The 18,484-nt window shown below is 45.3% G+C and overlaps 1 protein-coding gene and 1 long non-coding RNA gene across 3 annotated transcripts in view; one reads left to right on the top strand and one right to left on the bottom strand.

The window, feature by feature from the left end:
- Positions 1-12,035, bottom strand: part of gria1a (glutamate receptor, ionotropic, AMPA 1a) — a 75,360-nt gene extending 63,325 nt beyond the window's left edge. Inside the window, 2 exon segments of the mRNA XM_056439002.1 lie at positions 11,722-11,856; positions 11,948-12,035. Of these exon segments, the coding sequence (XP_056294977.1) occupies positions 11,722-11,856; positions 11,948-12,035 (223 nt within the window).
- On the top strand, positions 480-2,335 carry LOC130209392 (uncharacterized). 2 transcript variants are annotated; one of them, XR_008834594.1, is made up of 6 exons: positions 480-687; positions 796-884; positions 1,233-1,402; positions 1,654-1,707; positions 1,904-2,032; positions 2,167-2,335. It is a non-coding gene; the product is annotated as an uncharacterized LOC130209392 (long non-coding RNA). The 2 variants fall into 2 exon arrangements; XR_008834593.1 differs by having other exon boundaries at positions 1,233-1,707.
- Positions 12,036-18,484: the final 6,449 nt, after the last annotated feature.

Raw genomic sequence — 18,484 nt, 5'->3', positions numbered from 1 at the left:
GTAATTATATGTTTGGAACGAGGCAGTTTAAAGCTTTAAAACTCTCACAAATCATATTAAAATATGTTAACATTCTCCCTGCACAGTTTTACTTTGATAAAGTGAAGCAGAACAAAGTTAGAGAGGTTTTATACGGAGGATTTAGGCGAGGTCTCCAACATTTTTATTTGAATTTTCTCATGTAAAAAACAATAAATGTCACTTCTATGTCACTCCTGGTATTGAATATATCTAAATACAGCATTTTACAACCTAAAACAAACAAAAAATCAATAAGAAAAAAACAAAATTCCTAAAACTATATTTCTCGATAAAAAACAAGTCTGCGCAGCTCTAGCTCAGCTTCACCTCCCCCCCCCCCCCCCCTCGTCTTCCTCACTTCCATCCCAGATACGCCTCTCCTCTCTGGGGTGTTGTTTGCTCCTGCCGTCTCCAGGAAGACAACGGCCTCTTCTTTCAGCTCCTCTGGAGCAGGGGCGTGTCTAGGGGGTGGCCAGGGGTGGCACGTGCTACCCCTGGAATCTGATTGGCCACCCCAGGTGCCACCCCATATGCTAAACTATGATTGGCTATCTGCCCACGGAGGCGGGAACGTTTGAATTGTGTGACTACCGAACTTTCATTTTCAACCGACAAGAAGACATCAAGAAGACATCAAGAGATTGCGGCTACTCGCTCCTGAAAGATGTGAGTAGCTAGAATTATTGATAACAGTTACACATAATGAGTCAGTGGTTTAAAAGTTTGAACTGTAATAAGCTAAAACGTTTTTGATTTTCACGATATGTGGTGCAGGTCTGTCATCATCGCGACTGTCGACAGTGTCGACTGACTCAGCTTGCTGCCTAGCAAACCTGTCCAGGGATTCTTAGCTCCTGAAAGATGTGAGTAGACTTATTGATACACATGTGTGAATGGTTTAAAAGCTAAAACGTTTTCCCATCTTATTTTATTATTTCCTGACTCAGCTTACTAGCAAACCTGTCGTCATCATTGTTTGGTTATTGTCAACGATGCTAACGCTAACGCTAATGCTAACGCTAATGCTAACGCTGATGCTAACGCTAGCTAACTTAACGTTACAGTATGTAAATCTGTCTTGTATCTCTTCTAACTTTGTAACATTAGACCTGAGTAAGTTTTGCATGTCACATTCATTCATGCATTCATAATTAGGCTAAATGTGTTGTGCAAGATATAGTGACATGCATCATGACATGCGACTATTACAGTATGAAAAGAAATCAGAACATTCAGGGATTCTTCAAAAGAAAGAAATCCAAAACAACAGAGCAGGACAGAGCAGCAGAAGCCAGCAGTGCTAGTCAGTCTGAGGATGAGAGCCAGCTTGACTCTGCTAGGGATGTACAGCAGGAGCCTCCAGCTTCAGCTGTACACATGGGTATGTAAAATCCTGATAGTTCCAGATTTCTCTTTAGTAAGCACTTATTTGATTGCCTTGATAATATCAATGACATTGTGGTTAATTGCCAGACATTGAAACTAAAGTTGACACTAACTTCTCAATTAGTGTAGAAGTGCAATAGTCATTATTTCATTTTAGTCATCTGGGTTGCGTAACATACCACTTAGCCTACTTACAAAAAGGCTGATTTTATTATCATTCTGATGACAACGTATGTGTTTTTGTAGACTCAGACAAGGATACTGGTGATGAAGGCCCTTCATCTTCACTTGCACATCAGGGTATGTAATGTATGCATCTTTATAAAACTATCTGCTATGACTTGAGATGTTTCACTTTTGCTATACTTATAGTGGCTTATACTGAGATTCAGGGCAAAGCCCTATTTTTAACAATACAGGTGTGAAAAAGCTAAATATGACTAATTTGACATACAAATAAATTGATACAACTGTTAAAATCCCTATATTACTTCAGGTGTGTCAAGTCAGCCACTCTCTGACAATGACACTGACACTGAGAACCATCCAGCAGTACCTGCAGGCCATGCAGTGACACGTGGGGATGGTGATGCAGCAGCCCTTGTGGCCCCACCTGGACCTCATGGTATGCCTTAATATTTCATATGAAATATATTGTACTTAATTCAATTCTTTCATCTGTACTAATGCCCCAATGAGCACTTCTGTCCCAACAAGTACATGACACTGATCCAATTCTCATGCTTTTGTCACTTTCAGATATTTCACAGTCAAGAGCAGCAGGTCCCTCTCAGCCTCGTTTAAAGGTTTTCCAAGAACCCTCCAAGGTGAGAAGAGGAGGGCGTTCAATCCAGTGTGGTTTAACCACAATTCCTGGCTTGAATACTCACAAAGCAAAGATTCAGCCTACTGTTACGCATGCAGACACTTCTCCTGCCTGGCGCGTCAGAATCTGTTTTCTCCTCAGAATCAGGCTTTTCACACTGGAAAAAGCAACGTACAAAGATGCTGGCTTTAAGTTGCATGAGAAATCTGAGTCTCACATTAATGCCATGTTTGCTTGGAATGAGCACAAGAGGCTATTGCTTACAGATTCTTCTATCTTAGATATGATTAACAAAGAGTACAAAAAGAAAGTTGAAGAGAATCGCAGTTACATTAAAACAGTTGCAGATGTACTGCTTTTGACAGCAACACAGAATATAGCACAAAGAGGTCACCGTGAATCGGAAGAATATGACAACAAAGGGAATTTCTTAGGAATTCTAGAAATGATCGCTAAACACAATCCTATGGTAGCCCAAAAAATGAAGGGACAACGCAATGCAAAATACACAAGCAATACCATACAGAATGAAATTCTGCAGTGCTTAGCAAGTATGGTGCGTGATGAGATTGTGAAGGAAGTGAAGGAGAGTGTGGTATTCTCTGTCATTGCTGATGAAACCAAAGATCTGAAAAAGAAGGAGCAGCTGTCATTAGTAGTTAGGTATTACTACAACGGGCTGTGCATGAAAGCTTTCTTGATTTCCAACATGCCCAACATCTAGATGCTAAGGCTCAGCGAAATGATCATCCAGTGTTTAGAAAGATATGGCCTTCAGTACAAAGAAAATCTTGTTGGACAAGGTTATGATGGGGCCTCAGTGATGAGTGGCAAACACACAGGTGTGGCAGCCAGAATTAAGACAGAGGCTAAACATGCGTTTTATGTCCACTGTAATGCGCACTGTCTGAACCTGGTCTTAGTTGACACTGTGAAGTCAGTTCCAGAGGCTGATTGCTTCTTCTCACTGCTTGAGAAGCTCTATGTGTACATGTCAGGATCTTATGTGCACCAGAAATGGCTGGATGTTCAAAAGGAGATGTATGGGGCCAGCCTAGGGAGTTACAAAAACTTAGTGACACAAGATGGGCATGTAGAGCATTGGCTTGCAGGAACTTCATGGATAGGTTACCAGCTGTGTTGTGTGTCCTTCAAAATATAAGCGAAGAAAATCATAGAGACAGATCCACTGATGCTCGAGGTTTGCTTGCACAGATTGACCTCACATTCATATCCTCCTTGCAACCTTCCGAAAACTGTTCGGAAACACAAAGCTGCTTTCTGACCTGCTACAGTCACCTCAGTTGATTTAGCTATGGCAGTAGACATGGTGGAGTCACTTCACGATACACTTCAGGAGTACAGGACTGAGACATTTTGTGATCAACTGTGGCATGACATAGTAGAGACAGCCAAACAGTGTAATATAGCTGTTGAGAATAGTGAGAAGAAGAGATCACAAAAGTTAGCTCCAAACTTGGTGGGTCTTATGTGACATGTACTATAGGCCTGCGGAAGGGTAATGATGACAAAGATACATTCAGACAGAGACTACTCTACCCCATCCTTGACTCCATGATTGGTGAATTGGAAAGAAGGTTCTCAAAACCTAACTGTTTTATAATGAAGGGTTTACAGGCCCTAAACCCTAAAAGCAGTACATTCCTTCAAGACAACCAAGTATTTGGCTTGGGTGAAATGTATGGTTGTGATCAAGAAGATCTTACTCATGAGCTTCACCAGGCTAGGAGAATTTTGAAAAGGAAGGCTGAGAGTGGGGCAAGAGAGTTGGCAAGCATTCTAGACTTGACTGTGTTTTTAGAACCATACCAAGAGGTGTTTCATGAGCTCTTCAGGCTGTGCAAAATAGCTGTAGCCCTTCCAGTCAGCAGTGCTGCCTGTGAGCGGAGCTTTTCTGCTCTAAAGCTAATTAAAAACCATTTGAGGACAACAATGGTAGATAGCAGGCTAAGCCATTTAGGTGTGCTAAGCATTGAGTCAAGAAGAGCTAAGGCATTGAACATGGATGACTTTATAAAACTGTTTGCAAGCCAACACAAGAACAGGAGAATTCAACTGTTTTAAATGTATCTGGGCTGTTTTTTGTTGGCACTTTACTTTATACTGTGACAGTTTTTAATTGTATTTATTTTATTGGCACTTTACTTTATACTGTGACCGTTTTCAATATTGTTGGCATTATTACTTTATTTTAAGTTTGTTGGCACTTACTCTGAGAATGTGCATTTTCTTTTGTATATACAGTACTGTACAAGTTGTTAAAGAATAAAGTATGGAAGTTTTATATTACATTTGTATGGTGTCACTCTGTTGAGATTGGTAGGTCTGTTTATCTTTTAAATTAAACTTTAAACACAGGAATGTAAGACACTATAAAGTAATTAAAGTAGATATGGATAGTAGAGACAAAAATGGTAAATTAATGCTATTCCGTGCCCCCCGCCCCGATGTGCACTCGTACTTCATGCCACCCCTACATAAGTCAGTTCCCCACTTGGGCCACCCCAGTCAAAAAGGTCTGGACACGCCACTGCTCTGGAGAGCTTAACGACGTCTTCATCGCCACGGCGCACAACGTATGAAGGGCAGCTTCAACTCCTCCCCCCCCGCTGGCTGAGCATTACATATTCATGCTTACGTCTCCATGAAGTGATAGGATTGGATGTGCTGCATTGAATAATAGATTAAATGCATCCGCTCCAGCTCTCGTGTCTTGTTAGCGATTGTGTGTGTGTGTGTGTGTGTGTGTGTGTGAGAGCTTCACACAGCGGTCCCACATGCTCGCACACATTTATCCTGAGGAGGAAGAGCGAGCGACGAGCCCGATGAGGACGAGCTAAAGCGCCGAGTAGACGGACTCCATTTTGACTTTGATTTACTGGATGACTCGAGCCGTTCAGGACGGGAGGAGATTTAAATATAGAGCCGGAAGAAATATGGTCAAAGCACCAGAGGAGAGAAGCAGGTAGAGGCCGCCTTGTTTTCAGGGGTCAAAGGTCGAGGTCAGGCTGAAGACATCAGGGAGTCTGTTTTCGGGGATGCATTTCAGCTTCTTTAACCGATGTGTGACTCCCGACTCTTCGGGGATGACCCGGCGTTCCCTAATTCAAGCTAATCAAATTCATGAATTCAACAGTTGTGTTTCAAAGACGTGCGATACGCATCATGAATGATGTCGGCTGCTATGAGCACACACACATTGTTTTATAGCATGTTATTATAATAATTAAAACTTATAAAGCGCTTTTCTAAATACACAAAGACGTTATGAAATGTATTGATTTATTATAGAATAATGCAGACAATGGACAGAGTCAGATTGTACAAAGGTTGCTGAATACATGAATGTAAATATGATTTGAGAGATGTTTGTAAGTTTACTGTACAAAAGGATGAACAAGGGGTTAAAAGATGTGTTTCTATTGTCGGAGTCCAATTATGGAACAACGTTAAAATGGATCTAAGAATGGTCAACTTTTGGCTTTCAAGGAATATTTATTAAACAATTTTTAAGGGTTATAAGTGTGATTGAAACGTATGTATATGGAAGATGTATGTGAATATATATATATATATATGTATATACTGTATATATATATATGTATATATATATATACATATGTCACCATGAATAAGTATTCAGACCCTTAATTAATGAGAAATAAAGTCTTTTGTGATGACCATGTTGATACTTCAGTTTTTCTGAAGTTTTATTTCTTTTTAATAAATTTGCAAAAATGTCTACATTTCTGTATTTTTCTGTCCAGATGAAGTGCTGAGTGAATATTAATGAGAAATAAAATGAACTTATTTGATTTTAGCAAATGGCTCCAATGAAACAAAGAGTGAAACATTTAAAGGGGTCTGAATACTTTCCTCACCCACCAAAAAAGTTAAATTTATTGATCATTAATTGAGGGTCTGAATACTAATGACCATGTTGATATTTCAGTTTTTCTGAAGTTTTATTTCTTTTTAATAAATTTGCAAAAATGTCTACATTTCTGTATTTTTCTGTCCAGATGAAGTACTGAGTGAATATTAATGAGAAATAAAATGAACTTTTTTGATTTGAGCAAATGGCTGCAATGAGGTTCCATGTGAAAGGGGTCTGAACACTCTCCGTACCGCCTGTATCCATCAGTCAGTGAGCAGCACTGACATCACTGATATTAAAACCTCGATTTACCGTCACCGTCTGTACTCCACTCTCTGTGACACAGAGCGCCACTCATCCCATAACAGTTATTCATATATATATACTCTAGCCCCCCCCCCTCATCTGTGCCGTATTGATTGCCTCTGTGCTGTGCTCAGTTCACTGATCATGGCCACCTCATAGATCTTCTTCAAGTCCTCTTTAAACGGCCCTCAGAGACCCGGAGAGGCGCTAACCCACACCGTCCATTCCACGCCGAGCGGTTAGTCTGAATGAAAGATGTATTATAGGACATGAAAGGTATTAAAAATAACAAGTAAACGTACAGCTAATATAAAAATCCACCACTCTGAAAAAGGTGAATCTTGTTTTGCTGGTGCAATACGGAAGAGTTCAAAAATAGTCCGAGTTTAGCCTAAATCTCACCGCACACACACGGGGGGGGGGGGGGGGGGGACATCAAAGAGAAGAGTAGATGGTAGGCGTGAGCCTGCAGGGGATTGGACAGGACGCCGTATTACAAAACAGAGTCAATAGCAGATTATGGTCATGTGATATGAGGGGGAACGGTGACGAATATCCTCTGTACACACACACAGCAACACACACACACAGCAACACACACACAGCAACACACACAGCAACACACACACACACAGCAACACCACACACACAGCAACACACACACACACACACACACACAGCAACACACACACAGCAACACACACACACAGCAACACACACACACACACACACACACACACACACACACACACACACACACACAGCAACACACACACAGCAACACACACACACACAGCAACACGCACACACACACAGCATCCCTGGCGGTTATTTTTAACTGCTGGAAACACGTGAAACAAACAAACAAAACGACCCGGTCCAGCGACGTGAAAACAGACGTGTCACAGAAAAAGGAGGCGTGACCCGCGGGAACCAAAACCGGATAAATAATAATAAGACACGCCTTCTGCCGCTCGGTGACTCGGCCTCACGGGGGCGGAGCAGACAGGAGATATGCAAATGAGCTCCAGCATCCCGTCTCACATCCCGTCTCACATCCCGTCTCACATCGCTGCCGCTCGTCATCGCTTCCTCTTCCTCCCGGCGACTCTTCAGGCGGGGAAGATCAAACGGAGCGCTCCGCCGTTAACGCTCAATGTCTCTTTAATGTTTCCTCGTTTCACCTTCGCCCCAATCCACACAACCTCCGCGCCACATGTTCTCTATGCAGGTGCCAGCGAGTGTGTGTGCGTGTGTGTGTGTGTGCGTGTGTGTGTGTGTGTGTGTGTGTGTGTGTGTGTGTGTTGGGGCTTTTCTTCTTCTGGAGGAAGTGGCTAGTCATAAGAGCCAGCTGATGAGTATCACCCTCATCCGGAGCTCCATTCATCGGCGTGCACAAGGGCCCATTCACCCGCTGCTTTTTTTCCACACTCGTGGACCCCACAAAGAGCCATGGGCAAGTTCCCACCCACACACACACACACACACACACACACACACACGTACACTAGAGGTGAACTGTCACTCACCCGAGACGTCCTACACAGATGCCAGAATGGAACACGTGTACGCTCACACTCCTCCGCACTATATATACGAACCCAGGAATAGACGGCTTTTCTCATGTGACTCATTATAAGCCCCAAACACACACACACCTTATTTTTCCTTCCTCACAAACATGTTCCCGTTAGCCTCCACATCTGAATTTAAAAAAAAACCTCTTTCATGGACGAGTGACACGGAGCAGGAGGAGGCGTCACTTTCACGCGAGCCGGGTTTCCTCCCACCGAGAGTCTTCCCGACGCAGAGATGTGAGCGTGATGCGAAGAAGAAGAAGAAGAGGAGGAGGAAGAAGAAGAAGAAGGGGAAGAAGAAGAAGAAGAAGAAGAAGAAGAAGAAGAAGAAGAAGAAGAAGAAGAAGAAGAAGAAGAAGAAGAGGAAGAAGAAGAAGAAGAGATGTCGTGTCTGAGGGACCGAGAGGTGGCTGACTGGCTGGGGGCGGACCATGTGGATGAATCCTGAGTGTCGTCGGCCCTGAACAGTTATTCAGCGGTTATCCTTCATCTAATCGTCAGTTTCAAAGAATACTTCTTCAAAAAAAATCTGCTCTTTCATTTTAATGGATTTTAAATGGATTTTTGAATAAATTCTGCCAATTAACTGAGAATAAAGATAAGAGGAGATTGAGTAGAACAGCCGTGTCGGGCAGAGGCTCCGCCCCCCGTCTGCGTCGTCGTATTGTGCCTCGTCTCCGGGACATTTCTGGTTCTTCGACCCCGATGACGTCGCGTAGTGAGCGGTTCCCGAGATCTCGAGCCGAGACAAAAACCACCCCCAAAATCAAAAGGAGGCGGAGCTCCAAGAGGACGAATGTCATTGCAAATAGAGAGTGAATCTGGGGTTGGATGCTGTGGAGGCGGGGCAACATTTTAATGTTGCGCAATCTACTCGTACTGCAAGTATGATGCTTCTGTCCCTGGTCGAACGCCGTGACCAAGACATCATCGTACCCGAGCCGAGCCCGAGCCTCGCGTCCCCGCCGCGCTCCCTCCTGAGCCGAGCGCCGTCTCTTTAATGAGGCCGTCTCGGGCGTCTTTACCTTTCATTACACGGCCCTGCCGCGCTCCCCGGGACCCGAACGGCTGCAGGGAGCGCCGCATCGCCGCCAAATTAAGACACTCGGGACCGGGTGGACTTCATAAAAGTCTGCTTTTTATGAAGATGGAGGGTAATTGTACTAAATAACGTGCAATGTGTGTAAAGTCCAGAGGTATCTTAAGAGAACATTTTCTTTTTTGTGTTCAACATTCAGCAAAATACTGGCAATATCAAAATACCCAACAAGCGACATCCCAGCCCTCCATTCTGCCGGCCGGTGATGGATTCGTGGGACCATCACCATCACCATCACCATCGCCATGGTGATGAGCTGAACAACGGCAGAGAGGACTTGTCACGGGAAAAGTTGAGTATATTTTTTAAGTAGAGGAGCAACAGACGAAGGCAGATGAGCAGCTGAGGGTTGGGAACGACAACCGAGCCGGAGGTAAACCAATTGGGGTCCGGCTTCAGAGACCCGGAGGAGTTCTCTCATGTTTCAGTTCAGGAGAAGTCGGATGTCAGAAGTCCGACGTCAGATCAACCTTTGGATCTCACAGCCTTCCACCGATCCACCGCACCGCTCCATTGGTTACCACGGGGATCACCATGCAGAGAATCTCTGCAGGACTCTAGCGAGCGAACGAGACCCCCTTCGGGGTCCATCGACCCCTCTGCCACCCGAGACCTCCATCCTACGTCCGCCTGGACCCCGAGGAGGTCTCCGTTCCGCTCAGCGTCACACGGAGACGTGATGGAGGGATTAAAAGAGGAGCATTCCTCTCAAGAACATCGAATCACTCATAATTCCTTCCCGAGGACAAAGAGGACCTGAAGCCCAGACCGGCACCACGGGAACACAAAGAACATAGAATCTGGATTTCGATTGCATTAGTCAACCATAACGTGTATTTTCTCCTAAATTGAATTTGTATTTTGTAACTTTGTTTTTTTTCATGGGGCGCTGTAGATACATAGAGATGAGACACCGGTGTGGTGTTCAGGGTCATGTTGACCCGCTCACTCCAAATCAAGCCAAACGAGTCATGAGGATCTGTATTGAAAGTCAACTTTAGTTATAATTATTAAGAATATTAAAGTGAGGGATGACCGTGGAGACTGGAGGGACCAGACTTCACGAGGGAACGACTGTTGGATTTAGGGAACCAAACTACTCGGCTAGGCTGCTCCATCGCTGCTAAAAGGAGTCATCATGATAGATAATCTGTTTATACTCATTTTAAAGCATTGTGGGGATAACATACAACCTGTGAGACGCCTCATCCCTGATCAGACATCTTCAACTATCCAACCTGCCGCACCACGACATGCACAAGGTAACCGGGTTTGTTTCCCCTCCGTCTGACTCAGTGCCTTTGTGCATGTATTTTTGGGTCTTTATGAAACTGCATCATGTTTTTTTTTCTTTCTCTCTCATCTCGACTGATATCTGCGACTGGATCCAACCCGCAGAGGGAAATGGAATAAAAGACCTTCTTTACTTTTTTTCTTTCTATTCCAGACACGTTACACAAAAGAGCAAATGCTAAAAAAAAAAACTAAAAAAAAATCAATGTCTGAAGGGAGAAATCAAACGTCTGTCAACGAGGGGAGGGAGTCGGGAAGGAACAGTTGTCAGAGGGTATCTCTCTCTCCTGGAAGCGTCCGACTTCACGACAGCGAGCGAAGAACAACAGGGACGGGAAAGACTGAGGGCGACGCCGGCGTGTCAGGACTCAAAGAAGGGATAAGTGCAGGGCGAACAAAGGAGAACAACTCAGACCGGCATTTCTTTTGTCACGCAGGGACCCAGAGTTATTGTTTGGCTGCCTAATGGCACATTACCCATCGCCCATGGAGAGCCATTTCTCATTTGTATTTGACTTCCTTGTTGACAGCATTAATTAAGGTCGTTACCTTCATTTAACAAGTGACACTGTTCTCTCTCATGCGCAGATTAAAGACGCTCTGAGCTGTGCGAAAGAGTAAAGAGAAGGATAGAGCAATAAATAAATAAATCATTAAGGCGAGGAAGGCCATCCGAAAGTCTTAAAAGTTTAATGCTGTCTCGGTGCGTAAATGCGCATGTCTTCACGAGGTTTTAGGGGGGGGGGGGGGGGGGGTTATGAATGTGAGCTCTGTCGGGGAGAAAGAGGAAGATAATAAACACAATATAATCGTATTGTGCTCCGCGGCTACATATGACCCCCCCCCCCCCCCCCATCCGTTCGCTCCGTCGATCGCTTTGTGTTCACCGACGGGAAGCAGGCGCGCGCGCGCCACATACAGCTGGAACGAGGACATGCTGTCATATGACTGGATATGGATATTTAGGATCTCTGCTGCAGAGGTTGCACCCCCCCCTCCCCCTCCCCCCGGAGCGACACCAGACCGATAAAGTCCTTCTCGATCCCACGCAACAGTTACTGAGATAACCTACTGACGCACGCAGTAGCCCTATCATATACATATAATATAATACATATAATATAATATATATTCATATATATATTTATATGTTATAGTCGCACATCTATATCTATAATCGGGTTTGGTGCCCGTGGAGTTGTTACGCGCTCTTACGCGCGATGGAGAAGAAAAAAAACATGTTGAACCGACGTGATGGGAGAACAACGCCGGTCGCTCGGCTCCCGGTGAGATGGAACACTGATCCTATACTCACAGGCGTATGTCATGGAGAAGCTGTTCCCCATCTTGACCATATCCACCTGCGGCACCAGTTTGGGGATGTCCTGGTGGTGCGAGAGGGCGAAGCGGAACACCTCATACTCGTGCGATTCGGTCGGGAACAAGCCTCCTGTTGAGCGGAGGAGGATATATCAATATATATAAATATATACATATATATAAAAATACAGAAACACATGAGACAAAAGCTCGTTTCTCACCTATATTGATGTTACTTGGGAAACTTGAGCTCGAGCCCAAGCACACCCCCAGGAGGCTGGTGCACAGGATGCTGAGGCTGCGCTGCATATTCCCGTTTGCATTGGCGAAGGAGGAACGAGCCGAAATCCCAGAACATAGAGGTCCGCGTGCGAAGTTGGGAATGAAAGAAAATCCCCCCTTTACCTCTTCCTGCCCCTCCTTCTCTTCCTCACGCGTCTCCCGTTCGCCCCCTTGTTTTTGTGTGTTTCTTTTTTAGAAGAGCGGCGCGTGCACACCGGACATCGACTCACAGCACCGAGACACTGATCGCAATGGCGAGAGGATGGCACCGTGCTGTCTCTCTCTCTTTCTCTCTCTCTTGCTCTCTCTCTCTCTTGCTCTCTCTCTCTCTCTCTCTCTCTCTCTTGCTCTCTCTCTCTCTCTCTCTCTCTCTCTCTCTCGCTGATGATGATGTTGTTGAATGAGACGGAGAAGGACTTCAGTATGAGCCGCACTGCAAAAAATAAAAAAGAAGAAGAAGAAGGAGAAGAAGAAAAAACACGCAACACAACAAACGAGCCGGTCTGAGATTAAAATGTCAATTTAAATGTTTTTTTTCTTTTCTTCTCTGGAGACCCGACGTGGGTTTCTTCCACCACGCGGAGGGTGTTCCAGAGAGAAGTGTCAACGCAACAAGGTGGAGCTCCACGAGGACACGACAGGACACACCACGTGTCATCGTCTCACATTACTGGAGGACGTCTGAGTAAAGGACACACAATAACACCGCCACCCTCAGGGTGCACCCTCTGCGCGCACCCACAGGTGCCTCGGCACACGCACGAGGTGGCGTGGCTCTCCATCCACATTGTTAACCCGCCACATATCAAGATGAGCTCTTATTTTCGAGATATAATCTAAATTAATTATTTTTTATAATGTAATTATTACTATTATGTCACATAAAGATAACTTCGAACTTTGAACTTTAAGTAACCTGTGCATGTTTTAAACAGTTTAATATAAAAAAGGGAGTTCACTTGTTGCCTTTAGTGCGTCTTGAATGACCGACGGTGACACACTTAGTGAAGTATAAGGACATATATATTTCATTAAATATCTGCTTATATTTGTTAAAAATAGACACATTCCAACAATAAAAGATGCAAAGACATTTAAACCCTGTAACTAAAACAAGTGCAGCAGCGACACGCCGTAAATAATGTTATTATCTGATCTAAAATTCATTTTGTATGCTTTCTTTTTTCAATTCATTTCAGTTTCAATTCAGGTCAGTTTATTTGTGTCGCCCATTTTCACAAATTACACATTCCCCTCAGAGTGCTTTACAATCTGTACACATAGACATCCCTGACCTTTGACCTTTGACCTCACATCGGATCAGGAACAACTCCCAAACAACCCTTCAGGGTGAAAGGTCAGACACCTTGAGGAGAGAACAGAGGAGGATCCCTCTCCAGGATGGACAGGTGTCATATTACATTACATTACATGTCATTTAGCAGACGCTTTTATCCAAAGCGACTTACAATAAGTGCATTTCAACCTAGAGTACAAACTAAGAACAACAAGAATACAGGAAGTAACATTTCCTCAACATAGTCGAACTACAAAAGTACCATAAGTAAGTGCTATCTAAGTGCCACTGAAGTGCTAATCTGTGTTTTAATCCAGATATAGTCGGAAAAGGTGTGTTTTCAGTCTCCGACGGAAGATGTAGAGACTTTCTGCTGTCCTGATGTCAGTGGAGCTCGTTCCACCACTGAGGAGCCAGGACAGCAAACAGTCTGGATTTCAGTGATTAGCTCGAGGTGCAGGAGGCACAAGTCGATTGGCTGTTGCCGAGCGGAGCGAACGTGCGGGGTGTACGGTGTGACCATATCCCGGATGTAGACGGGCCCGATCCGTCTAGAGCACGATACGCCAGGACCAGTGTTTTGAAGCGGATGCGTGCAGCCACCGTAACCAGTGGAGAGAGCGGAGGAGCGGAGTGGTGTGGGTGAATTTCGGGAGGCTGAAGACCAGTCGAGCTGCTGCATTCTGGATGAGCTGCAGGGGTCGGATGGCCTTAGCAGGTAGACCAGCCAGGAGGGAGTTGCAGTAGTCGAGGCGTGAAATGACCAGAGCCTGGATCAGAACCTGCGCCGCCTTCTGAGTAAGAAGAGGACGTATTCTCCTGATGTTGTGCAGCATGTACCTACAGGAACGCGTCGTCGCAGCGATGTTGGCCGTCAGGGAGAGTTGACTGTCGAGTGTCACCCGAGGTTCCTGGCAGTCCGGGTAGGGGCCAACACAGAGCTGTTGAAGGTGATAGTCAGGTCGTGGGTGGGGAGCCTTTCCTGGAAGGAATAGTAGCTCAGTCTTGTCAGGGTTGATCTTCAGGTGGTGAGCAGACATCCACTGAGAGATGTCAGTCAGACAGGCAGAGATTCGTGCCGCCACCCGTGTTTCGGACGGTGGAAACGAGAAGATCAGTTGGGTGTCATCAGCATAGCTATGGTAGGAGAAGCCATGCGAACGAATGACAGAGCCGAGAGAATTTGTGTACAGAGAGAAGAGGAGGGACCCAGGACGGAGCCTTGAGGAACCCCAGTAGTGAGAGGACAAGGATCAGACACAGATCCTCTCCAAGTTACCCGGTAGGTGCGGTCTTTAAGGTAGGAAGAGAAAAGAGCGAGTGCAGTGCCTGAGATCCCAGGTCCTGAAGAGAAGAGATCAGGATCTGGTGGTTCACGGTGTCAAATGCTGCAGAAAGGTCGAGAAGGATAAGGACAGAGGAGACTGAGGCTGCTCTAGCAGTGTGAAGCTGCTCAGAGACAGCCAGGAGGGCCGTCTCTGTCGAGTGGCCGGCCTTGAATCCAGACTGGTGAGGTCAAGAAGGTTGTTACTGTGGAGATAGGAGGACACTTGGCTCAAGATAGCTCGCCCAGAGTTTTGGAGAGAAAAGGAAGAAGAGACCGGTCTGTAGTTGCTGACTTCAGACGGGTCGAGCGTGGGTTTCTTCAGGAGAGGGTTGACTCGCCTCCTTCAGAGAGTTAGGGAAACAGCCAGTTGAGAGGGAGCTGTTAATAAGATGGGTGAGGAAGGTCAGAAGGTCAGGAGCAATAGCCTGGAGAATGGGAGACGGACGGGGTCAAGGGCGCAGGTGGTCGGTCGGGCGGAGGTCACCAAGCTAAGAACTTGATTGGGAGACAAGGGGTGAAAGAGGAAAGAGAGGGGATGAAGAAGTTAGTGTTGGTGAGGTGATAGAAGATGGATTTGTAAGGAGGAGCGTATGTCGTCTATCTTGTTTGTAAAGTAGTCGACAAAGTGGCTCGCAAAAGGGTGGAAGGAGGAGGGGACAGGGGGATCAAGGAGGTTGGAAAAGATAGAGAAGAGTTTTTGGGGTTAGAGAAGGAAGACTGAATTTTGGTCAGGTAGAACGAGCTTTTGGCTGCAGAGATAGAGGAAGAGAAGGAGGAGAGGAGATTGATAGAAGAGCAAGTCTTCCGCTTGATTCGATTTGCGCCATTTTCTTTCCGCCGCAGGGTGGCTCTCTCGGCCAGCACATCGAGTCCGACAACCACGGAGCCGGAGAGGATTTCGAACCGGTGTCTTAAAAGGACAAAGAGAATCAAGAGATGAAGACAGGGAAGAGAGGAGTGTCTGCGGCAGAGTTAGGATGCATGAGTGAGAAGCAGTCAGTTGAGGGGAGAGCAGATAGGACAGAGGAGGCAAGAGAGGAGGGACAGAGGGTGCGAATGTTGCGGCGTACAGGTGCAGAGTCTGTAGATATGGGTGGGTTGTCAGTACCAGAGAGCGAGAGAGAGTAAGAGATGAAGAAGTGGTCAGAGACATGGAGGAGTCACAGTGAGGTTAGAGGTAGAGCAGTTTCTTGTGAAAATGTAGTCAAGGTGGTTGCCGGCTTTGTGAGTAGGAGCGGAGGGACTGAGTGAGAGGTTAAAGGAAGACAATAAGAGTAAGAGATCACATGACTTCTCTGTCTGGATGTTAAAGTCACCCAGAAGGATGAGCGGGGCCGTGTTCACAAGTTCGATAGGAGGGGTCTAGCTCGTCCAAGAAATCTCCCAAAGAACCAGGGGGACGGTGAGAACAACAATGTGAAGTTGGACCGGATGAGTAACGGTCACCGCATGAAACTCAAAAGTCAGTGGGATAAAGTGGAAGCGGGTAGGGACAGAAACACCATGTGGGTGAGATGAGTAAACCTGTACCTCCACCCGACCAGAGGGTCTGGGTGTGTGGCTAAAGGAGAAGGCAGAGGAGAGAGCAGCCGGGTAGACGTGTTGTCTACTGTGATCCAGGTCTCAGTGAGAGCCAGGAAGTCAGCGACTGCTCCACAGCAAAGCCAGAGATGAAGTCGGCCTTGCGGTTGGCTGACTGACAGTTCCAGAGGCCTCCTGTGACCAGGTGCTGGGTGTGAGTAGAACGGGTAGGAAGGATAACAGAGGAGGGTTCGGTACATGATGTCATAGATGTCATGTGACCAGAAGGAATCATTACACACTAATTAAAACACAGGAACAACACAATGAATATGAGTGGATGAAGAATTGGTAGACAGCATATTCAACCATCCAGACCTCCACCATCCATCAGGCAGAAGGAGGTAGAGAGGAGGAGTGGGCGGAGTCTCAACAGTGGGCGGAGTCTCAGCAGGGCCATGGCGTAGTTGGTAGTCGTCATATTCCACGATCCATTTTAGATGTTTCCATACATACACAGTGGGTATGGAAAGTATTCAACCTTTAAATGCTTTTCTCTTTGTTTCATTGCAGCCATTTGCTAAAATCAAAAGTGTATTTTATTTCTCATTAATGTTCACTCAGCTCCCCATCTTGACAGAAAGAAACAGAAATGTAGACATTTTTCAAATTTATTAAAAAGAAAAACTGAAATATATCACACGGTCACAGAAATCCATCGCGGTGCCGTAATGTAAACAAGTTACCGTCTGCAGAGAAACCTCAAAGTTACCACGGACAGGCTGTCAATCTTCATCTGGCAAATAAGTCAATCAATAACGATGTTCTACAATAACGCATCTCTGCTTTGCCGGCCCGAGGCTCGCCAGTATCAGGAGTTCTCCATTAACCTCTAATTGATTTTTAATGGGAAAAACTCCACAATAAAACAGCACTACTGAGTTTCTTGTATTCTGGAGAGCTGGTCTGACCCTTTAGTGGCGACTCGGTGTATAAGGAGAGGAAGATGAACTATAAGAGCTTCTCAGGGTTTTATATGTGTGGCGTGTTCCTGTTGGAACCTTGACGTGTATCAAAAACACCAACCGAGTTCTATTGTTTCTCATCCTTCACTAGCACATGCATGATACAGCGCCATAGCTATATTTCATGTCACACGTCTGGAATGATGGCTCCTGGCGGTCAGGGCTTGTCCCTCTCCCTGCTCTCTTGATTACATCACCTGTTCTTGGTTACATCACCTGTTGACTGACAGCGCGGCGTCGGCTCACAGTCGATGCCGCTGGACTCAGCTGCCCGCCGGGCTTCTGCTCCGCGCCCTAATTGGGATGAGTTATAGACAGGCGGCTTAATTAGTCTCCCGTTCATTGATTCAGCGGGTCTGGAGGAAGAGGTGGGTGGTTTTTTTTAGAAGTAGGAGATCGGGACTTTTTAAATCCCTTTAAATGATTTTGAACCTACATAAATGTCATGATGTTTTACATAGTAATTAAAAAATGTATATAAAATTGACAATGTCATTTTAATTTCATATCCACTTCAAGACATTTTATTTGAGAAGTAAGGTCACAGTAGTGAGGTCATAGTAGTGAGAAGTAAGGTCACAGTAGTGAGGTCATAGTAGTGAGTAGTGAGGTCATAGTAGTGAGGTCATTGTAGTGAGGTCATAGTAGTGAGGTCATTGTAGTGAGGTCATAGTAGTGAGTAGTGAGGTCATAGTGAGGTCATAGTAGTGAGGTCATAGTAGTGAGTAGTGAGGTCATAGTAGTGAGGTCATAGTAGTGAGGTCATTGTAGTGAGGTCATATTAGTGAGTAGTGAGGTCATAGTAGTGAGGTCATATTATTGAGTAGTGAGGTCATAGTAGTGAGGTCATAGTAGTGAGTAGTGAGGTCATAGTGAGGTCATAGTAGTGAGTAGTGAGGTCATAGTGAGGTCATAGTAGTGAATAGTGAGGTCATAGTAGTGGATAGTGAGGTCATAGTAGTGAGGTCATAGTGAGGTCATAGTAGTGAATAGTGAGGTCATAGTAGTGGATAGTGAGGTCATAGTAGTGAGTAGTGAGGTCATAGTGAGGTCATAGTAGTGAGTAGTGAGGTCATAGTAGTGAGGTCATAGTGAGGTCATAGTAGTGAGTAGTGAGGTCATAGTTGTGAGTAGTGAGGTCATAGTAGTGAGTAGTGAGGTCATAGTAGTGAGGTCATAGTAGTGAGTAGTGAGGTCATAGTAGTGAGCAGTGAGGTCATAATAGTGAGGTCATAGTAGTGAGGTCATAGTAGTGAGTAGTGAGGTCATAGTAGTGAGCAGTGAGGTTATAGTCATGAGGTCATAG

Source organism: Pseudoliparis swirei, chromosome 19 (assembly GCF_029220125.1).
Source record: "Pseudoliparis swirei isolate HS2019 ecotype Mariana Trench chromosome 19, NWPU_hadal_v1, whole genome shotgun sequence".
NCBI lineage: Eukaryota > Metazoa > Chordata > Actinopteri > Perciformes > Liparidae > Pseudoliparis > Pseudoliparis swirei.
Note: the sequence above shows the minus strand (reverse complement) of the source record. Positions and strands in the feature narration are given on the sequence as shown.